We start from the raw sequence: 24,471 nt of genomic DNA on the forward strand, positions 1-24,471 counted from the left end.
ACAAAGCCGATACTTATGACATATTCAAGAAATTCTTGACAAGGGCCGAGAATGAGTTTGAACTCAAGGTGAAGAAAGTGAGGAGTGACAACGGAAGTGAAATTAAAAACACAAGAGTTGAAGAATGGTGTGATGAGAAAGGAATCAAGCATGAATTTTCAACCAAGTACACTCCGGAATAAAATGGTCTTGTTGAGCGGAAAAATAGAACCTTGATTGATATGGCAAGATCAATGCTCTCCAAGTACAACGTTTCGGATTGCTTTTGGGCCGAAGCAATCAACACGGCTTGCCATGCGTCTAATAGATTGTATTGCCATAAATTTCATAACAAGATCCCATATGAGTTGGTCATTGGAAGGAAACCAAATATATCATATTTTAGAGTGTTTGGTTGCAAATGCTATATTCTCAAGAAGGGAACTCGGTTATCAAAGTTTTAAAGCAAATGTGATGAGGGTTTTCTTCTCGGGTATTCATCTTGTAGCAAGGCTTATCGGGTCTACAACAAAACACATGGCATTGTTGAAGAAGCATATGATGTTGAATTTGATGAAACAAATGGGTCTCATAATGAACAAAAAAATCTTGATGATGTGAGAAGTGATGGTTTAAGAAATGCAATGAAAAATATGTCAATTGGTGATGTTAGACCAAGAGAAGAAGATGAAGGTGATGATGGTCATTCTATCTCTATTAGAGTTAATCCTTCAACCTCTATCTCAAATGATCAAGCACAATAAATTGTACAAGATTCTAGTAATGATGATTCTCAAGTACAAGATCGAGTTGGTTCATCAAGTGCACCTTCTCCATCAACTCAAGAACCCATTGTTCCTCAAAAAACTCATCATATTCTTGCAAAGTATCACCACGTGGATCAAATTATGGGTGATATTAGTAAGGGTGTCCAAACTCGATCTCGCATTGCTTCATTTTGTGAACATTATTCCTTTGTATCTTTTCTTGAACCTAACCGTGTTGATGATGCATTGAGAGATCCGGATTGGGTGAATGCTATGCATGAAGAATTAAATAATTTCACTCGGAATCAAGTTTGGGATCTAGTTGAGAGGCCTAGAAATTATAATGTCATTGGCACTAAATGGGTTTTTAGAAACAAGCAAAATGAAGATGGATTGGTTGTGAGAAATAAGGCAAGATTGGTGGCTCAAGGCTTCACTCAAGTCGAAGGTTTGGATTTTGGTGAAACTTTTGCCCCCGTTGCTAGACTAGAAGCTATTAGAATCTTATTAGCTTATGCGTGCTCTCACAACATAAAACTTTTTCAAATGGATGTAAAAAGTTTTTTTCTTGAATGGCAAGATTAGTGAACTTGTTTTTGTTGAGCAACCTCCCGGTTTTGAAGATCCCAAGAAGCCAAATCATGTATACAAGCTCTCTAAAGCTCTTTATGGTTTGAAGCAAGCTCCACGAGCTTGGTATGAAAGATTGAGGGACTTTCTTATTTCCAAGGGATTCAAAATTGGTAAGGTTGACACTACCTTATTCACTAAAACAATTGGTAAGGATTTGTTTGTTTGTCAAATTTATGTTGATGATATTATCTTTGGTTCAACTAACCCAAATTTTTGTGAGGAATTTGGTGAGATGATGTCTAGGGAATTTGAGATGTCCATGATCGGTGAATTGAGTTTCTTTCTTGGACTTCAAATCAAGCAACTCAAGGAAGGCACCTTTGTGTGTCAATCAAAGTATGTGAAGGATATCTTGAAGAAATTTGGTATGGAAGATGCAAAACTAATCAAGACTCCTATGGCCACCAATGGGCATCTCGACCTAGATGAGGGAGGTAATCCGGTTGATCAAAAGCTTTACCGTTCTATGATTGGTAGTTTGCTTTATTTGACCGCATCTAGGCCCGATATCATGTTTAGTGTTTGCATGTGTGCACGATTTCAAGCCGCACCTAGAGAATGTCATTTGACCGCCGTCAAAATGATTTTGAGATATTTGAAATATACTCCTAATATTGGTTTATGATATCCCAAGGGTGCTCATTTTGATTTGGTTGGATTCTCGGATTCGGACTATGCCGGGTGCAAGGTTGATAGGAAGAGCACTTCCGGTGGTTGTCAATTTCTTGGTAGGTCTCTTGTTTATTGGTCTTCAAAGAAACAAAATTCCGTGGCTCTTTCAACCGCCGAAGCGGAATATATTTCGGCCGGAAGTTGTTGTGCACAATTGTTATGGATGAAGCAAACTCTTCTTGACTATGGTGTGAAATTTGATGAAATTCTCTTGTTGTGTGATAATGAAAGTGCCGTGAAGATTGCTACTAATCCGGTTCAACATTCAAGAACCAAGCATATTGATATCCGCCATTATTTTCTCAGAGATCATGTGAACAAGGGTGATATCAAGATTGATGGTATTGGCATGGATGATCAATTAGCCGATATATTTACTAAGCCCTTGGATGAATCTCGGTTTTGCAAGTTGAGAAATGAGTTAAACATCATTGACTTCTCAAATGTGGCTTGAAAGCTAGCACATGTGACATATGGTTCTTCCATGTTCTCCTTATTTCATTTTTCTGAATTTTTGAGGGATTTTTGAGCCGTTTATGAGTTTTCATGATTTCACTCGATTTATTTTTGAATTCTTGTTATAACTTGCTCATATGAGATTTTGGAAGGTTTTCATGCAAGATTTGAGATTTTTAGATTTTTATATGAGCAATGATCCCATATTGAAGTTGGAATTGTGAAAGTTGGCAAAATTCTGAACAGAATGAAATTTGGTACAGCGGACAGTCCGCGGGTAAGAGGCGGACGGTCCGCAGTTCATGAGAATTGTTCACCAGAGGCACTGCAGAGTTATTTTGGACCGTAGAGTTGCGAAGCGGACGGTCCGCGGGTAAGAGGCGGACGGTCCGCAGTTTATGAGAATTGTTCATCAGAGGCACTGCAAAGTTATTTTGGGCCGCAGAGTTGCGAAGCGGACGGTCCGTGGGTAAGAGGCGGACGGTCCGCAGTTCATAAGGATTGATCACCAGAGGCTCTGCAGAATTGATCTCAGTAGTGAAATTACAATGCGGACGGTCCGCCGGGATGTCGCGGACGGTCCGCCACTGGACAGAAAGATGGGGCCGACCAGACTTGGCTTATATTTGGCTGTCACTTTCTCTCCTCCCACCAAACTGAGCCCTTCTCTCCAAAAGCACCCTCTCTTTCTCTCTCAAGCACGTGGGGAAGGCTTCAAGGTCAAGGCTTTTTGGCGTGATTCGCGGACAGTCCGATCACATCCCTGGACTCTTATCAAGATTCTTCATCATGTCCTCTCGGTATTTCGATGAATCCCTAACTCTTGTTCTTGGATTTCTTCATTGGAAAGAGTTAGGGTTAGTTGCTCCGATCTACTTTTCGGCCAGGGATTCTTGTAAATACTTGGGGCATCCTGTTTCTAGTGATGAGGAGATGGTGTAGTTAAAATTTGGTTGGTGGATTTGAATCAAAACTCAAATTGTGGATGGATCAAATTTTGGGGCGACTGTTGTGTTCCTGCGCTGAACAGATGAGTCGCGGACGGTCCGCGTTCAGCAGGCGGACGGTCCGCGAGTGTCAAGCGGACGGTCCGCGAGTGTCAAATTTTTTCAGCAAGATTCTGAATTGACTTATATGATTATGGATTGGATCTCTTACTTTTGTAATTATTCTTATGGTCAATTTTTGATCTCAGGCCACCCCGAAAAATTTTCAAAGCATTCACACCAAAAATCAAGAAAGCTGGGACATCAAAGAGGCAAAGAGACGGTGATAATTCCGATGACTCGGATTATGATCCTAATCCTAGTGAGATGGCTGCAGCATCCTCTGTGGGTGGTGTTGGTGATGAATCTTCAGAGGAAGAATTTGAGGAGTTTGAAGATGATGTCACTGTTCTGATGGGGCTAGATCTTCCTAGCCGACAGTGGACTGCTGAGAGCTATGCGAATGCTAGAGCAGTGAATCAGTTCGACATGCCTTGTGATACCAACATCCTCTTCTTCAAAACTAAGGTACAACAAGATGCTTACTTTGGTCATCTAGTTAAGAAGACTGTGTTCAAACATCAGACCATTGACCTAGGCTATATGAGATCACATCAAGTCATGACTGATCTAGTGGATAGATTTGAGGAAATGGGGTTAGCAAATTTTTTGCAACATAGATGTGATTGGAATGAAACAGTCATACGTCAGTTCTATGCTACCCTAGAGATTGATATGGTAGAGGCAACATTTAAGTGGTCAACTGGGAAGAGAACTTATTTTGCTACATTTGCTCAGTTTGCTGCAGCCAACCAGTTGGACTATGATTTCATTACTAGTGAGCAAAGCATGAATGTTGTCTTAGAAAATCCTTTAGATGAGAATGACTACCCCATATACTATGAGCCTGCCCATCTTGGTATTGCCAGAAGCTTTGGGGGAACTCAGGGTCTGAGGCATCATCCTGCAGTGATTAATAAAATTGCAAGAGTCACATTCATGCCTAAGAGTGGAAACAAGGACAAAGTTAGAGGGCTCTATTGGAATGTGATATCTCGTATCATGAATGGGAATAGGATTGATGTCATTGCTCTCATTATGGATCAACTTGCAGATTTAAGGCTTAATATGGAAATGAACTTATACTTTGCTCCATACATCATGTCCATCATCAAGGCAAAGACATCTTTTAGAGGCATTTGTGAGTGCAAGCATACTCCCTTTCGGCCATTCAAGAATGACCATGCTTTTCTTATGAGGCCGTTGACTCCTTTCCCTGGAGATGCTGAAGCACAGGGGCATGATGGTGCTGACGATAGTGATGATGATGCTCACATAGGAGCAGCTGCTGCTCAGCATGCCATGCCACCACCACACCCTCCAGTACAGCAGCAGTGGGCTCCTCCAGCTGGCTACTTTGATCCTTACTTTGCATCCATGCAGGAGAGTCTATCTTCTCAGATTGCTGGGTTGACTAGTCAGATGCAGAGTCAGATGGACCTTAACTTCCAGAACATGTAGCAGCAGATGTTCCAGCCCATGATGGCTTAGATGCAGGGGGTTCAGGAGAGTTTACACTTAGATATTGCAGCTCTTGACTCCCGCTTTGAGGATTTGCCTTCGTCTGAGCAGTTTGAGCAGCTCGAGCATAGGCAGCAGCACCTAGAGCAGCGCTTTGATACCTTCAGCACAGCCTTCACCGGGTTTTCTGACCACTTCTACTCAGTGTTCCCGGCTCCAGTGTCGCCTCCAGAGTTCTACCGGCACCAGCCATTCTACCCACCACCACCTCCTCCACCGCCGATGGATTGATCTTTCTGGCAATTGATGCCAAAGGGGGAGAAGGAGCTTTGGAGTGCTTTGATCTAGGGGGAGCTCATGGATTTCTCATGGAACTCATTCGCTTTTCACTTCCGCTTGCCACTCATATTTTATTTGTGTTGAACTCTATTGCATGGACTTATGCTTTATATCTTGCGTGGATTTGGCTTGCAATTTGTAATGAACTATGTTGATTTGTGCTACTCCTATTTACTTGTTCATCTTGTGGTTGTGAGGCTATGGTAATCAAGCTAAAATTCATATCATATATATCTTGTATCTTGTATGCCTCGATTTCCACTTGTAGGGGAAACTCCGTCAAAATGTTCATATATAGATATGTGTGCTCTTGGTATTCATTCAAATTTATATGCACATATCAAGGGGGAGTTCTCTCTACTCATCGAACTTGGTGAATTTATTCATACAATATTCTGAAATTTTCAAGAAAAATGAGTAAGTTCTTCCAAAGTTCAATTCCAAGTCCGCCTTATGCCTAGTGTATAAAGTTGACTTGAACACTTTTATCACTCCAAAACTTAGTGTTGTCATCAATTACCAAAAAGGGGGAGATTGAAAGCATCTAGGCCCCTAATTCGAGTTTTGGTAATTAATGACAACGGTTTGTGGATTAACAATTCCTTTTGAGAAAATGAGTATAGGTTGATCCACGGATGAATGAGTGTTATTTGTGAACGTGTGGATTTTTGGAGACGATGAACAAAGCTTGGACTCAAGGCAAAGGTATAAAATAGGGTCTTTTGAATTTTACCGGTCATAAGGTGTTTAGTGGATGAAAAGTGACCGGATTTGTTGGATAGATAGCCGTACTATCAAGAGGGGTCATGTACTCGTGCTTGACGGGTTTCTAGTGCCACTTTGCTCAAAATGTCTAGATGCATGCATGAGGGCTAACAACGCTTTGTCGGGTTTTGAAAAAGAACAAGTTAGAGAGCTAGCTGCTCAAGCGCGGACGGTCCGCTCTTTGGGAGCGGACGGTCCGCTGGCTAATTTCAATGTTGTTCCAGAGACTATTTCGTCTCTGGAGCTGTGAAACTCTTAACTGCGGACTGTCCGCTGTTTGTGCACGGACGGTCCGCCAGGGCTGTAACGGCTAGTTCTGACACGCATTTATTGCACTCTGTCTCTCTGGCTTATATTGGCGGACGGTCCGGTTTTTGAAATCGGACGGTCCGCGATCTCGCAGAATAGACTGTAACGGCTAGTTTTTGATGGGATGTCTATATATACCCAATGTCCGGCCATTGGGTCTCTCTCTTGGCCATTTGGACTACATTCTCGACACTCTAGAGCTAAGACATCCCTCTCTCTCACACACTTGCTAAGGATTTGCATTTTTGAGAGTGAGAGTGCTTCCTAGTGCATTGCATCAAGAGTTTGAGCTTTGTGGCACTAGAGAATCTTCAAGCAAGGATCATTGGCTTGTTACTCTTGGGAGTTGCCGCTCCCTAGACGGCTTGGAGAAGGTGATTTCGTGGAGCTTCTTGAATGAGATTGTTGAGAAGCCCCGATTTCGGTTGTGAGAGGTTTTGTGCTCACCTTGCCGGAGTGGTGAAGAGCAACTCTAGTAAAATCGAGGTGTGGAGCAGTTCTTTGGTTCAAGCCGGCTTAAGATCAAGAGGTTCTTGATAGAGGAGCGGTTGATTCTTGGAATCCACCTCAACGTGGATTAGGGGTGACCAGCAAGTCATCGACACCACGGGATAAATTTGTGTGTCAAGCTTGGTTATCTCTCTTGCTCACTTTAATTGTTGTTTTATTTTGAGCAATTTACTTAACTAGAGCTTGAATTGTATCTTGTCACCCTAGGTTGCAAACCTCTCTAGAGATAGTAGTAGCATGACATAGGGCTTTATTTTGTTACTAATTAAGTTTCTCTAGTGTTGTGAGTTTTAGTTTTAAACCGCCTATTCACCCCCCCTCTAGTCGGTGTTCTTGATCCTACACTAACCCCGCACAGAGAACTTGAGGTGACAACCAAGACCTGGAGGACCATGGTCTGCACTCGTCCACAGTCACACCACATCTCGCGCTGTGCTCAAGGACGCGCCCCTGTGGCACTTTCCTATTGTCACGACGTGAGTACGGGCAAGAACACGTGCCATCGACTCTCCAAGACGAAGACAGGTTGAGGGCGCAAACTCTGATGATTAGGCCATGGCCTGAAGACCGACCTAGGGACAGGTTCCTGACCTTTCCTTGTGGGATTAGGAGCGTAGGCCAGACCGCTTCATGACAACCACAGACACTGTCGCCGCACACCGCCCCTGCTATGGGAGTTGACGGATGAGACCACGAACACGATCGGCGCTGTGCCAACCACTCTGCATAGTGCAGGGTACCATGCTGAGATACACTACATCACCATGGACGAGATGGGGCACGGTGCTCTGACACCACCCCCCCCCCCCACCTCCCGACCATTCGAACCCGACTAATCTCTCGAGGAGCCCCGACCACTGGGGCTGCGGGACCCCTCCTCTCTCGTGGTAGCCAGCCCTCCAGCTTATATAAGGGGAGCTGAGCCCCGTCACTCTCTCTCTCCGTGGAAAAACAACAATCTCACTCATTCTCTTGAGTTGGCAAGCACCCGTTGTAAGCTCCTGAGCACTTGAACACGAACTCGATCCCAAACTGGATATAGGACATCCGCTGAACCAGTATAAATCCTTGTGTTTGAGTACGAGCCCTCGAACCCAGGAAGCGCGGTGTAAATTCACTTGCCAGTGGCTCAAAGCACCGATACAGAGACTAAGGGACATTCTCACTCCATAATGGTACATGCACGGCGCTAAGACGGACACCATCCCACGTGCACTCTCCCTGTATAACACCCAAACAAATATGCTCATTGCCATGGCGTTGCTAACTCCTGTTAATTCTCAAGTTTTCATGTCAATTTTGGTTATCCTGGCCATGGTTTGCCATCGCTTCATGGGGTGGCATGATAAGTAAGAGTGAGGGTGAGCATCTCGGCAGTGGAGCGGCACTTTTTCCTTCAAGCATGTCCTCATTGCGAATGTCGCATGGCTGTGGTTGGCGGGCACCGATGCCACCGCACACATGTGGTCACCAGCGCTGCGGCAAACACGAGCCAGTGGCGGAGCAGCCTGCCGCTTCCCCTCCTCAGACCACCCACGGGCAAGGCGGCCAGCTGTTGCTGCTCCCCATGTCGGGCACTGTTGCCGATGCTGAACTCAAACCGACGGTGATGGACTTTCAGCTGGTTCGTATATGTAGGTGGCCATAATGGCTGAGGAAACCGGTGGTGAAAGTACGTATCACCGTTGGTTTAAGATACAAAGTGGCACTACAAGGTTTGGTGTCTAAGGTAATGATCCGAAAGCGTTGCAATATTTAGCAATCGCAACAGAAAGGCGTTGCAAGTATCTCTAATGCAATAGGGTATTGCATCACAATTGTACGGTGTTGCTGTAAATGTGACGTATTGCAACATAGTGGGGCGTGGCATTGGGTTGCAGAAGCAACGATCATGGGCGTTGCATGAGTGATATTGGCAACCACGGGTGACGTTGCTACAATGATTATTGCAACAACATAGGCTAGTTGCAAGCAAGGACTATTACAATGCAAGAGGTTTGTAGCAATATCCTATATCGCCATGATAGATGCTCGTGGCGAAAATGCCTATGATGTTGTAATATGCTTAGGACATATTACAATGAAGTATGGTTGTTGTTATATGCTTAAAAACTATCACAATGAAATATATGTCGTCGCTATATGCCTAAAGGTTAGGACAACAAAATTTGCATCGTCGCGATATGTCTAAAGAATATCGCAACAAAATATTTGTCGTTGCTGTACGCTTAAAGGTAGTGCAACACAATTAGAGTCGTCGCTATTTGCTTAGAGGATATCGCAACACAAAAAGAATCGTGGCTATTTTATTAAAGGATATTGCAACATAATTATAAGTCATCGCTATTTTCTTAAAGAATATCGCAACACAATTATAAGTCATCACTATTTTCTTAAAGGATATTGCAACATAATAAAAGCTGTCGCCATATACTGGTGTGGATGCTGACATGGACGCTGACATTATCATCACAACCCATTTTATTAATGGGCCAATATCAAAAGCATAGCACCATTTTGCGCCAAATATTTTCCAGTTCACTATCCTACTGAATTTATCAATGTTTATAGAGCCAAAAAAAAAATCTAGCCCACCAAAATTTGCACATTTCAGCCAAAAAGTATTTGATTCCATCACAATTCATCAAGCCATACATTTTTAAGTTGCACTGCCACAATAAAAATATCATGGTCCATTATATCAACTACAAATAGTCACTAAGTACAAAAAGAATATATCCTTAGATTACAATCAACATTAACTCCAAAAGAGCATCCTACACCTTAGTCACTGGATGCAGCCCCAGGATTTAGAGCTAGCTCCAGATTCAGCTCCACCTATACACCGAAATTCAAGCTCAGTATTACTTTTGTATGCTACTCTAAGATCTGAATAAAACTTGGTATGCTAAGAATTTTGGGGGTACTTGTAGGAGTGAGCTAAGGGCAGTTGGCGTGAGCCCATGTTCTGCTAAAAAGGGGGATTCAACTGAACCTTCGACGCGTCGCTTTTCCACTTCAACGCTCCTTATCGCTTTTTGAGGTGGGTAAGTCCCTGGCCGAGGAGGTTGCACTGATTTTCGGGCCAAGGGGAGTTCTGCCAAACCCATATAGTTTGGCTGAACTCTACCCAGGGCCGCGAAGCCCTCTGTTGCACCGACGATGCTTCCTGATGGCTCGTGATGCGTCTATTGGCACCTGATTTTGTCAGTAAATCCGATGTAATCTGAAGTATGGAGATCACCAGCTACTAGCGTGCATCGGTAGGGATCACATGCGGCGAGCGGGCATACATGATGATGATTCACAAGTTTGACTTGTTGGGATTTAATGATCAAGCTGGAGTTCAGGAGGTTTACTTAAATATAGGCTTAGATTCATCGGATTGGTCGTGCATGGTGATTAGAAGGCAAGATTGAAGAAAAAGCCTCCATGTTTAAACAAAGGCGATTAAATAAAGAAGGAAGGATACGATATATGTGTTTGTTTGCCTTGCATGGGTCACGAGGGAACGGTTCGGGTTAATCACGCATGTGGATTGGTTTTGGCACGGATGGATCGGAAAGAAGCTTAATCGAGGAGGATTCCATAGAAAGAAAATTAGAGCCCATGTATCTTAATATTAGCCTGTTTAGATATTTCTTCTTTAGCAAGTTTTGGTGTGTCGTGACCGGCTAGGTTGTCTAGGATGTAAATATGTACCTCCGTCCATTGTGGAAGGGATCATCTCTCGATCAATACAACATAATTTATCTTTTCAATTTACCTTTTCGGCTCTCATGCCAAACCCTAGGAGTACGAGTAATGTAGCTACTCGGCGTCTTCTTCGATGAACAGGGCTGCATCGCCTCAACCTCCGGTTCACTTGCAAGCATCGCCATCCTCAGGTGCTCTAGGCTTTGATTACCGGCGCATCGCTGTAATCTCGTCGAGCTCACCGACTAGCTATCGATTTCTATCATGTCTTGTAAGGCTGCATCAATCGACCTCTTGCTAAATATGATAGAGTCACAGTTATCCTAGCATTGATTAAGCTTGCATCAGCTGATATTCCTCTAATCTATCATCTCGCTGTTTAGTTTGCTTTAATTAGCTTTTATCCTATTGAAATAGACGATAGATCATTTAATGGCCGTTGCATCTTTATCTCGGCTACTTCTCAAGTACTGTTGAGATCAAGTTCTATTGTGGATAGATCCATCGGCTTGTGAAGTTTAGATTAACCTCATGCTGCTAGCGTTTCTAGATTGCAACTACCAGGCGCATCGCTGTAGTTTCATCTAGAAATAATGGTGGTAACATTAGTTTAAGCTTCATCGGCTTATGGCCCTAGTCATGGTGGAGCAAGAACTTAATGGTGCTCTATTTCCTATTGCCTTTCTAGCTGATAGCTTTCACGTTTCATTATCATCAATTGTGTGGATCTAGTTTGGACAACCGATGAGCCGCTCATGCTCATCAGGATGCTGGAATTGGCCTAGATCTATTGGCTTATATCTTTTGAATCTGTTGCTTAGCTGCAAATAACAAATTGATTTCATTAATGAAAGTATCAGATTGGTTCTCATTAGCTGATAGTTTCTTATTCTTAGCCTTTACCGAGCTTTTACTGAACTCTTATCTCGTCGCATTTGGATTTATCGGCTAGTGACTTTTAAGTCTATCGCCTTGCTGCCAGCGCTGTCTCGGTTAGGTCCGATCCGACTGGTGTTGATGCTAGATTAATCATTATTAGCTTGCTGGTCCTATCTATAACAATTTATTTGTTCAGCGATTGCTTAGTTTTTTTTACTCTATTCAACGGCCGATGGGTGCATACATGCTTAATTATCGCATCGGCCATTGGTCATCGGTTCTGCGCACTTCAATCTCATCATATAGCCGACAGATCTTCATATATGTTATTTATCCAAGTATCTTATCGGTTAAGCATTGTGATTCTATTAACTAGCCGATATGATTACACACCATTTTAGTTGAATGGTCAAACTAACTCGCACGCCTTGCACCTACGCGAAGCTATTTTGAAGCCTGCGCCAGAGGAAAGCAAATCTCCCAGGTCCTCATGTGGGGTCACGCAGGAAACTAATCGCCAGTTCTTTTGCGTCAACAGCGTCCTCAAGTGGGTAGCGGGTAAGTTCTATTGATCGTCTTTGTTTTGTGGACCTATGAATCCATCGGTGTTTCCAGGAAACCCTTAGATCAAATTGTCATTTAGTCGACATGTAGCATTTCTTTATTATATTTCCTTCCATGCCTACGAGTGCAATCTCGAGATGAGCCCAGCCAGGTTCAGCCGAACTAGGAATGTTTGGATGAACCCCCTCTTTCCCGGCTCGACCTAGGTTTTGGAGTGTTAGATTCCTGCACCAAATAATCAACAAAACCCGTGAAACTTTACTAGGTTAATGAAATTGAATATTATTCTTGTCAAATACTCCATTCTATTCCGACAATATGGTGGTTGATTCCTATACTACAGCAGGGAGTAAACAAGTATGTTTGAGAAGTTTTAGTGGATCCTATATCACTTTGATTCCTAAGGTGGAAGGAGCCTCTACACATTAAGTTTTATTTAATTTATAGAGAAGTTTATCCACATTTAATACACATAATAGGTATGCAATGAAAGTATACTTTCACAATGAATCAGTGATACTCATTTGTTATAAAAAATGTTTGTATTTTTTATAGCATAAATTGGTCAAATTTAATATGGTTTGAGTTAGGAAAAATTTAAAAGTGCATTATTCCTTTTGGGGCGCACAATTGAGCAAATAATCACCCATTTTGTAGGGCTTCCACATGGCCTTCAATATTACAATTTGGTTAAAATATTTATAAAGTATATTATCATGAGTGAAAATATTTATTTATTATGAAAATTTCTCATAACAAAATTAGTAGTATCAATAGCGTGTTCTTAATCCATATAATTTAGATATTGATTGTTGAAGTTGAAAAAGTTTTAGTAAGATTCATGTTGCATTACCGTTGATATTTTATTTTGCTTTGGACACTCTGCATTTTAAATGCATCCCTTCAATGTCCTAGCTCTTGTAGATGAATCAATTAAACAAAATGTGTGGCAACATTATGGACTACGTGCACCGGAGTCATAAGAAGTACTGAGCTCTAGAAATTATCCATTTTTCTTTTTCATGAATCAGTTGAGTAATAAAAGCAACAAAATTGCATCACAAGTCTTATTGAAAGCTAATCCATACTTAGAGAAGCAAACCTCTCTTTGCTACAACACCAAAATAACATCGAAGCAAACTAGAACACGGAGACCAACACAGGTCGTATAATATGCTCTCTGACAATGCAAGGGAAGTGGTGCAATCATGGATGCAGCACATCAGACCTTAGTTTCCCACATACTGGAAAGACAGTACTTTCCATGGGAACTCTTGCTGCTGGGGCACACCCCACACAAATGCTTGGTACCTGCCGACATTCTGGGACGATACATCTGCCATTTTCAGCACTAGGAAGTAGTTGTTTCCGATGCCAGCAGGCATCATGCTTGCCCAAAGCACATCAACGAGAGTAAGGTACTGGTTATTCTTTGTCAATTGCTGGACAACAGATTTTCCGATCTGCCAGTACATGGCATCCCGGAAGTTGTAGATTTGTTGCCACCCTTTGGTCCAATCTGGGACATTGTATGATGGTGGTGCCTGGTTGTGAGCTTGGTCATTTGGAATTGTAGGAGGAGGAATTGATTGTGGTGGTGGACTAGATTGTTGTGAAGGCGTGATAGGGGGACTAGATGGTGATGGAGGTGGCTGGAAATAGGTTGGAGGCATGGTAGGTGGACTCAAAGATGATGGAGGCGAGTTAGTTGGAGGTGTAGATTGTGGTGGTGCGGTAGGAGTACTAGAGGACGGTGGAGGTGGCCGGTTATATGGTTGATTTGCTGGAGGTGTGGCAGGAGCACTTGGAGATGATGGAGGTGGACTTGCTTGTTGTGGAGGTGAGACAACAGGTCCGGCTGGTGATGTAGGTGGTTGGCTATACGTTGGAGGTATAGCAGGTGGACTTAAAGTTGGTGGCTGCGGAGATTGTGACGGAGGCATGGTAGTGGGGCTAGAGGATGGTGGAGGTGGCTGGTTATTTGGCTGATATACTGGAGGTGTAACAGGGGAACTTGAAGACGGTGGAGGTGACTTGTTAGTGGGAGGTGTCGCAGGTGGGCTATTAGACTGTGGTGGAGGTGAATAGTTAGCTAAAGGTGTGGCAGGAGGACTAGATTGTGGTGGAGGAGGGTACTGCTGTGGAGGTGTGGCCGGGGGAGTTGAGGATGGTGGAGGCGACATGTTGCTTGGTGGTGTGGCAGGTGGGCTTGACTGTGGTGGAGGTGAATAGTTTGTTGGAGGTGTGGTAGGTGGACTAGATTGTGGAGGAGGAGAGTATTGTTGTGGAGGTGTAGCCGTGGTACTGGAAGGTGGAGGCGGCTTGTTGCTTGGAGGTGTGGCGGGTGGGCTCGATTGTGGTGGAGGTGAATAGTTGGTTGGAGGTGTGGTAGGAGGACTAGATTGTGGTGGAGGTATAGTTGGAGAACTCGAAGACGGTGGAGGCGATATGTTGCTCGGAGATTTGGCAGGTGGGATAGATTGTGGTGGAGTATATTGTTGTGGAGGTGTAGCTGGCGGACTTAAAGACGGTGGAGGTGTGGCAACTGGGCTAGACTGTGGTGGAGGGGGATAGATAGTCGGAGGTGTGGCAGCTGGGCTAGACTGTGGTGGAGGGGAATAGTTAGTCGAAGGTGTGGCAGGAGGAGTAGATTGTGGTGGAGGTGTGCCAGGATGTGTAGCCGGGGGACTTAAAGATGGCGGAGGTGGCTTGTTGCTTGGAGGTGTAGCAGGTGGGTTAGACTCTGATGGAGGTGAATAGTTGGTTGGAGGTGTGGTAGGAGGATTAGACTTTGGTGGAGGCGAATTGTTGGCTGGAGGAGTGGTAGGAGGACTAGATTGTGGTGGAAGAGCATATTGTTGTGGAGGTGTGGCAGGTGGGTTATACTGTGGCGGGGGTGCGTTTGTTGGAGGAGTGGTAGGAGGACTAGATTGTGGTGGAGGTGAATAGTTAGTTGGAGGAGTGGCAGAAGGATTAGTTTGTGGTGGAGGAGGGTACTGCTGTGAAGGTGTAGCCGGGGGACTCGAAGATGGTGGTGGCGGCATGTTTCTTGGAGGTGTGGCAGGTGGGCTGGACTGTGGTGGAGGTGAATAGTTTGTTGGAGGTGTGGCAGGCGGACTAGATTGTGGTGGAGGAGGATATTGTTGTGGAGGTGCAGGTGGGGGACTTGAAGACGGTGGTGGCGCGTTGTTGCTTGGAGGAGTGGCTGGTGGAGCAGACTGTGGTGGTGGTGCTGATGGTTGCTCATAGGTTGGTGGGGGACTGGACTGTGATGGTGGTGGTGGTGGTGAGCTTGGAGCCACTGATGGAGGAGGTGGTGGTTGGTGGTCATTACCAGTATAGGATGGAGCCTCAGCTGAGTCACCGGGTGGTGATGGCGATTCTTGTCCATCGTCATCACACTCGGTTTTCTTCGGAGGCCCATGACCATCACCATGTGGGTCTGGACCGTGCCCTGGCTTTTTGCAGTGTGGTTTCTTCACCGGCCCAACCCCATTATCACCATCACCTCTTTTTGAGCTTTCCCCACCATCAGCTCCCTTGGCATCCTTGTTACCATGCGCCTTATCCCCAGATTGCTTCTCGTCAGCTCGGGCTATGTGGACGGTGAGGAGGAGGGTGAGGAGGACGAGAACTACTAACGATCTCATGGCGCTGAGATCGCTGTCCAATCAGCAGTTAGCAAGAGAGGTTCTTACTTACTGGGTTGTGTTGCATGGACAGGGTGATACATCTATTTATACTAGTGTGGCTGGCACATACCAGTATAGCTTGCTAGGGTTTGCCTGATCCGATACGATCGAGTTGCAGAATAATCTTCTCTCATCTCGCCGGCCTTGCTTTTATTAATTCATTGTCAGCTGCTAAGCTTAATAATCACCACTTGTTCAAGCCAAGAGAAGGAATCTTAAACTGAACATTGGCTTTCCATGGCTTGATATTTGTATGCTATTTCCGTTGACATTTTGCAGCGCGCACTGATCTCCGCGCGCACAGAGCATCTAACCTAAGGGTTCGTGCCACTCAATTGATATTTTCTGAGACGGCCTGATCAGAAGACTAAAACTGGGAAGATTGATCTACATATACACGGCTTCCCAATAAGAAGGTTTAACCCCAATACAATTAGCACTGCGCAGGACTTAAGTTTGCTTCAGAAGAATCTCTATGTTCTAATTGATACCTCTTGGCCGATCTATTGTGTGATCAGCACATAGATCTGATTTTCAGTTCATAACCTCGGAATCTAATTTGTGAGTACAGATCTGATTAAAGTTCTTAACCTGACAAGATCAAGATGTAATTAGTATATTACATATATATATCTGTAGCATAGATGGGCACACGAACCCAGAATGGACGGCGCAGCGAAGTCGCCACCATCTTCAGGTGTCATCTCATATCACGTGAGGCACTGGATCTTGTAGACATTTTGCAGGTAGAGATTTTTTTTTGAAATAAAATTTGCAGGAAGAGATAGATCGATGTATCAAACTCAACAAACCTGATCCATTCTCTCAGTTGAAAACTACTCTCTTACGTGAGGCACTGGAGTAAACTTTTGTTGCAGTTGATGCTCGAGTGTATATCTGTTTACTTCTCATGATCAAGCGCTCATAATGTGAACTGCAGTACTAGGCTTTTTGAGCCCTAAGTTACTTGGCGTGGATAACACAGCTGTGTCCAGATTGAAACTTGATCAGATATGATGGAGCATGCATGCGTGACGCGAGATGGATCACTCTAGTTTTTGCTATGTAAGACTTATCGCAACTTACATTGTATCCAAGTTGGTGTACATGTCTCAAAACTGCTCCACCCATCCCTATCACCGCAAGTTGTAAAATTCCATCACCACCGGTTTTGCACGTCGTTGGATTTAATTCGACACTGATAGTTATACCCAGCACCGTCGGTTCATCATTCGACAGTGTTGCCCTTCCAAAAAAATTAAAAAAACTCACGCCGCGGCTGCTACTGGCCCCCGAGCCGCCGCCCTGCTCGCCGCTGCAGGGGACTCGGTCCGTGCGCGGCCGCCCCATTCACAACCCCGCTTACAGCTGCCGCGCTCGGGCCGCCAAGCCGCTCGCGGCCGCCGCGGCTCTCCGCGCCGCTCCATGCCACTCCCCGCACTAGCCGCCACTGCGGCTGCTCCACGCCGGCCGCCACTGCCCGCATTGGCAGCAGCTCCGCGTGCTAGGTGCTTCTACGGCTCCCCACACCGGCTGCGGGGAAGAGAAGGGAGGGTGGCGGGGGAGAGAAGGGAGGGGCGACGCGGCGAGGGAGAGAAGGGAAGGGACGGGCTGGTGGGGGAAGAGGGGGGAGGGGTGGCGGTGGGGGTGGAGAAGGAGGGAAGCCAGCGGCGGGAGAGAGAGGAGGGGAGGGGATCAGAGGGAGAGAGAATGAACCAGGAGTAGAGAGAAGGACCGACAAAGAAAATGAGAGGGAGAGAGAAATAAGGGGATAACTGTATCATCATACGACCCGGCGGTGATGCTTTTGGAACCTATCACCGCCGGGTCGATTTAAACTAGCGGTGATAGGATATTTGGGATGAACTATTCTGTAGTAGCGAAATGGTAAAGAGAATTGTGAAATGGTAAAGAGAATTGTGTACGAAACAAACTAAATAATGCTCTAAACACAGTAAGGACGTGATCCTTCTAAACCTTCTCTTGACCACAATAGCAGAACCTAAGTCACCATGGCTAGCTACACCAGATTAAAAGCCCATGACAACAAAGCCTTTTGTGCTAAAACAAGTTAGAATAGTTTGTAAATGAAACCCAAAAATAGGCAAAAATAAGAGGTTCAGAGAAGTAAAACAAATTTGTATTATCAATAGCAATAATGGTAAAAGGACACCAACAGATCAAAATATGGTTTGGACAAATAGAATATTCTATAAATGTATTCCATATTCCACATTATTTCACAACAGCTCATCCCCTTGGGCCCATCCATGCTCGAACAATTGGAACTGGCAGGGATAGGGTATCCGTCACAAGTATGGACCTAGTGTATTAAAAACAAAACAATCCGTATAAATTGCTTGTGATTTGCCTTCACCTCTGCGTTAACCTATCTGTGAGATGTTTGTGGAAAAGGTTTATTATGCCATCATTTCTCATTGCAACTGCAGCATTCCTAGGAGCATCTCTGAAGAAAATAGGACTAAGGTTATAAGGTCAATCATTTCCTGTACAAATTGCATGTAACATCTACATGATATTCACCAGTATGTCAATAGTAACATTCCCTTATGTTGTCCACTTGTTATTCTTTGATGTTTTTCCACCATTACTTAATGTATGTATTTTCCGAACTCATGATGATTGATGCATTGTAGAGACAACTTATGGTATTGTACATTTAAAACATATTACAAGCCACAGGCGGTAGGCCAAAATACAAGATATGCATAGGCCCAATATCCACAAGATATACACTGGCCAACTCATCGTGCAAGGCGCAACGGCCGCGCCAAGTTTCTAGTAACTAACGAAACTAGAGCGAAGCTCTCTTCATTCATTGGGCCACGTCGCATGGATATTGATAGCCGTTTGATCTTATTTTGCAAGGTTCAGATTTCTCTAGCAAGTAGCAACGCAAGTTAAGCAGAAAGCGTCCGCAGCTGCCTATCGTGAGCATCGAGGCCCATCGAGAACCTCCCGTCGCTTAGAACCTCGTGTCGCTTGGGCTTTTCTAGAGAGTACGAGCAGTCAATACCAGGACTCTTAATCTTTTCTTCCCATTCAATACAACTTTGCGTATTTCCTCCTGTAGCACTAATCTTTCTTTTTTTTCTAAACAAAAGGCCCCACGAAATGAAATTATGTACAGGAAAGTTTAGACCAACGAGAAGTCAAAAGGTTCCCGAGGGGCTAACCAACCCACGCGACGCAGTTGAGCATAAACACGACACACTGTCATAGGCCATCATTGCCGCAGTTAAGCATAAACACGACATACTGTCATAGGCCATCATTGCCGAGCGTGGAAGCAAAACCGCCAGCAGCTACGACTTCCCGTGGCAGGTCACCCACGAACCACACACTGATGGTTCCGAAGCAAGCGGCTACAACCAGTTATCGTGCCGAGCTCGACCCCGCGAAGAGCAGCTCCGACTTCCAGTTATGAACTCACGCCTCGCCCCCAGCGGATGTAGATCCCAGCAGAGTCCCATACTACGGCGGAGGGGGGAGTTCTTGACTATAGGGAGGGCTTCCATTTGTCAACCTTGACCTCTTAGATCCTGCCAATAGAAAAATCAAAGAAATGAAAACAATAGTCAGAGTATATCTTTCAAGCAATCAAACCTATATTTTTCAATATTTAGACTACATATCTTTCCATATACAAACTATATCTTTCAAGCTACACTACAAAGAGTATATTCAATGGTAAGCATCCGTGCATCACGTTCTACTCATCTACTAACACATACACTTTCCTCTCCTCTGGTCAGTGCATCACAGTTCACACATTTAGAGTTCATCTAGTGTACTTGATGTCGGAGTAGGAGCAAGAGTGGTGGTATGCACCACCAATGGAAATGGCAGCTTTAGGATGAGCCGGCGCTGGGATGCTGACGAGCCAGCAGCTCAAGCAGAACCACCTCCGGTTGGTGGCATCTTCAAGCTCGGTGCGCCACCGCGCCGGTGCCACGCCTCCTCCTCCAGGCTTCCTCCCGTGGATTCCAGGACCGGCGGAGTGGTGGGGCGGCAGAGTCCTGGTGGCGGCGACAGAGTGGAGACTAGAGAGTCGGAGGGGGGGGCGGGGGGTGCAGAATGGAGACTGGGGTCTCGTGGGTTAGGGAGGCGGAGGCAGTGCTGCACCCGCGACGGTTGTGCGGCGGTCGGCGGAACCGCGGAAGAGGTGGGCAGGTGGCCAAGGGTGCCAACCACCAGGGCCAGGCGTGGGATGGTGGGAGGCTGGGAGATAGGGTTTGGAGGCGCTGTGGTCTGTGGAGCTTTGTTGGAACCTCTAGAAGCCGGGCTGAGAGGGAGTGTGGGACAGGTTTGGGCTGAATGTTTATGTGGCTGAATATGAGGTATAGTTCCAAAATACGGGAACAACCGACAGGAATTTCCGGATCAAATACGGTAACCGCGAAAACGGTCAAGGAAAAGGACTCCCCTGTTTCCGCTCCTGTTACCGCCGTTTTTTACCCATTTTTTTCCTTTCCCTATTTTCTCCTGCCAAAACGGTATACGGTCGGTTTATACGGGATACAGTGCCGGTCTTGATGGGATTTGCCCGCCTCGTTTTCATCCATACTAAAGGGAGACCCTTTTTCCCCAGTTGGGGTTGGGGGGTTTTCAACTGGAACTAAAGAATTCTTTGCGGATTAGTTTAAATGGAAAGCACTCCATCTAGAGTCACATGTATTATGTAGGTGGAATGGTAAGGAAGCTAACGTGAGGTCAGAGGTCTTAGGTTTGAATCCCACGGAAAGCAGTGGTGCTCACCAATTATTTTGTTAGACCTAGCAAGCCTTTTAGTGCAGATTGTAGACTTTCCAATCGGGACAAAAGGCAATTTCTATACTAGTGATAGTAGATTGAAAGCAAAGACAAGAATCATAAAGCATATAGATTGAAATCACCATCGTTTGTACATAAGCCTTGATCAAGACAAGGCGAGCCTCTTGAATTCCGCCAAGGCTTCGCCTCGTAAAGACGACCTTGGTGGCTAGGATCTAGCCTAAATCATCACCTCGACAGCTTCTGATATTTGCAGCGGCCTTTAACCCCCTATGTTGTATATCCCTTAGTTTCTAGTCGATTGATTGGATGGATGCCTAGACCTAGACGTGGAATGGGTTGTTTATAGCCTGAAGGTGCCGTGGGAGAAAAGACACCTCGATTAGGGCCAGGCCGATCAGCCTAGAGGTTAAATCTTTTCAAGATAGTTGGTTTGGAAACAATATTTTCTCCAATAAGATTTCGGAAGTGGGAGGTATGGACTAGGGATGTAAATGGACCAGATACGAACGGATATCATCGATATTATATTTGTTTTCACATTTTCTATCGGATTCAAATTCGAACATGGATAGCCTCAGATACAAATATGAATCCGGATTGCTTTTGTTACGAATACGAATAGATGTGTATCGAATACGGAGTGAATCGGATGCTGTCGGTATTTTACCGGCAAGTCTACCTAGGTCTACCCTAAGGTAGTAGACTTGTAGGCAGGGTGTCACCGAGATCAGAAACTCGAAGGTGCAAGCAACACAAGGTTTAGACAGGTTCGGGCCGCGATGTGCGTAATCCCTACATTCTGTATGGTGATTTATATTGCCTTGAATTGGTTATGCTTTAGAGGGGGTCCCTGTCTGCCCTTATATACTCTAGGGGACAGGGTTACATGGAATTCTAGCCCGATACTAGCTTAGGGGTTCTACCCATGTACTACTCGGGTAGTTTCCTTCTATTCCTACTAGTTCTACTCGCATGCGAGTAGTTACAATAGATATAAGGTATGGGACATACCCTATTCCTTATTCCATAATATTCTATGTTATGTGCTTAATCCCGTAGCCCCGGTTCTGACAAGCCTCCAAGCTCTTCGTAGCCGAGTACTGTAGGCTTTCGATTACTTCTGAAGTCATCCTCGAGTTCTTCCAAAACTTCATCTTGGAGGTGTCTTCCGAGTACTTCCTTGGCTGCTTCGAGGCTGTGAGGTGCTCATGCCCTGAGTAGTTTTAAGTCTTCTTTTATATGAAGTGCGATGAAAATTGCACTCCATATGGAGTAGCCGCCGAGCATTAGGTTGAATCGAAGAATCAGGCTGAGGGTCAAATTAGTCTTGAATCTTCTTTTCTTATCTTCCAAAGAATTTTAAAAATATGCCATCGATGACACGTATCCTGTAGCCCCCGAGCTTTGAATCCAAATCCCAAAAAATTTGGAAAAAAGCAACCAAATGAACATGGTATACGTTGCAGTGTATTTTATATATGTGCAATGATGGTAAAAATAGGAAAAATTGGTTCAAAATTCGAAAAACCCCTTTTTTGGGATAAAATCCCTAAAAAATGGTTAATCAAATAGCTTCCCCAAAATTATCCTAATTACCTCTCAAAACAAATTATTTCCCACTAAAACTCTTCAACTTTTGCACAGTGAAACTGGGTCCCCCACTAGTTATTTAACTGCGCGGTAACTTAGGGTTAACTACCATTTCAATCACTCCCACACTGTGGGAACCCTTCGTCTTCCCCTGTCTTACAACCGCCGCCGCCACCGCTAATCCAGATCTAGGTCTAGCCTAGTTCCATTTTCTCCTTCCTCCCGCTGTGTAGCTGCACTCGCATCTGCACCCTCCTTGCTCGCATCCCGCACCTTCTCCTTAATCCCCTGAGTGCATGCGAGAGAAGCGACTCGTGACTTCAAGGATGGCTAGCAAGAAGGGCTCCACCAACGCGAAGGGAAAAGATTCCAAGGCAGCCGCTACCGCAGGTGACAGATGGAGAGCAAGTAAGTGTCCTAAGGCCGACCTCAAGGAGCTTGTAGATGAGGGCCTCCTTCAGCCCAAGGAGATCATCCAGTGGCGCACCGCCACATGTGATAAGAGACCGTATGAAGGGGCTAAAGAGATAGTTTTATTTTAGTATTTTGTTGAATGCGCCCTGGCCCTTCCGATTTCTGATTTCTACCACGGCCTTCTTTTCTATTATGGTATTCAGCTTCACCATCTGAACCCCAACTTGATTCTTCACATTGCCATATTTATCCATTTCTGCGAAGCTCTCCTGGGGATAGAACCCCATTTCGATCTTTTTTGCTACCTTTTCCATCTCAAACCGCAACCTAGTAAGGACAAAATGTATGAGGTCAGTGGGGTTAGACTCCAACTGAGGCAGGGGATGGAAAAGAAGTACATCCCCTACAAATTTCTGACTAGTCTGTAAGGCTGGAGGGAGCGATGGTTCTATGTTGGGAACCATGAACCCTCGCTTCCCGAGAGGACTCCTGGAGCACTCAGGATCAGAGGCGAGTGGACCGTGGCTTGTCGGGACATGAGCCTAATCGAAGAGCTTCTTGGCAAGATCAAGGAGCATAGGGATGCAGGAGTCACTAGTTCATCGGTGATGTACACGTGGCTTGGCAGCGGATCCAGCCGTTGCAAAAATGCTACTGATTTTGCTTTGAGTACCTTGGCAACTCAGACCCATCTCGATTTTCTGCAGACCCTATTAATAAAGGTGAAGCTGTGCTGCGAGTAAGCCGAGTGCTCATGGGTGCCGATACCATGCTATATGTGCCGACCCTTTATTCAGCGAAGAAACCTCCAAAATAGGTAGGGGTAAGTAGTCGTGTCTTTCTATCGAGTACCTCTGGTATCCTTTATTCTAATTTGCTACTGACAGATCTTGAAATCCTGTTGCAGGATGATATAAATGTATATAAGAGTATGCCTCTAATGTTGGACATTGAACGTCCAAGCCACCTAATGCCATCTCGACCCACTATTGATTCAGTAAGAGAGGAAGAAGATGAGGGCACCGATGATGACTGCATCTTGGCGGATGTGATAAAGGGCAAAAAAGTGAAGACCTCCTAGGAGGGCTAGAGCGCTCCAAGTGGTGACTCTTTGCCTGGTCACCCTAAGGGGCCGAGGGCCGCCACCCGGAAGCACAAGGCTAGTGCTGTATCAGGTGGTGATGAAGATGAAACACCTAGGTAAGTGCCTTGCTTGGTCTTGCAAGTGCTTTTTGTTGCCTGTTGTTAATGATCTTGATTGAATTCTCTCCTTTTTCTTGATTCTTCAATCCTAGTTCCCTGAACCCAAAGCATGCCAAGTGAAGGGTCGAAAAATAGTCGGGGATGATACTGTGAAGGAGCAAGATGTACCCTCCATCATAGTGGACCGATGAATAGGTATTGCTAGAGCCACACCGTGGTAGTCACAGCCCTCGGCTGGCACACAGTCAATAGTGACCGTCGCGATTGCCTCGCTGAAGCAAACTCCGCCTGCGGTTGGCAAGTCAGCTCCGACAAGTGCTTTAGATGCTGCTCCAGCACCTAAGGCACTAAAACAGAAGAAATCGCATGCAAAGAAATCCACATTGTAAGTGTCCGAGTACTTTTGCGCTTTTATAGTTGTAGGATCCTTGTAAGCACTCTTATTGTTGTTTCTTATGTGTAGCCCATCCTCTGCTCTGGGCTTGGAGCAGCCTGGCGATGCCATGGTGACTCCAGCCCCCGAGCTAGAAAAAGCATCTGATGCCATGGAAGTCGTCGTAGAGCTAGTGGCCATGGCTACCCTCGAGTCATCAGGGCCGCCCAACTCCTTGGCTCTTGCCGACGCTGGAGCTGGTAGGACCGAAGCTGGAGCTGAGGCGACTACTGAGGAAGAGCCTGAAGTCCGGGATGTGTCCCCGA

At 45.2% G+C, this 24,471-nt stretch overlaps 1 protein-coding gene across 1 annotated transcript; it reads right to left on the bottom strand.

Moving 5' to 3' along the window:
- Positions 1-13,079: 13,079 nt before the first annotated feature.
- Positions 13,080-15,769, bottom strand: LOC112880309 (proline-rich extensin-like protein EPR1). Its single transcript, XM_025944864.1, has one exon. The coding sequence runs from the start codon at positions 15,724-15,726 to the stop codon at positions 13,306-13,308; it is 2,421 nt and encodes an 806-aa protein (XP_025800649.1). The 5' UTR covers positions 15,727-15,769; the 3' UTR covers positions 13,080-13,305.
- Between the last annotated feature and the right edge of the window lie 8,702 nt (positions 15,770-24,471).

This window comes from Panicum hallii, chromosome 1 (assembly GCF_002211085.1).
Source record: "Panicum hallii strain FIL2 chromosome 1, PHallii_v3.1, whole genome shotgun sequence".
NCBI lineage: Eukaryota > Viridiplantae > Streptophyta > Magnoliopsida > Poales > Poaceae > Panicum > Panicum hallii.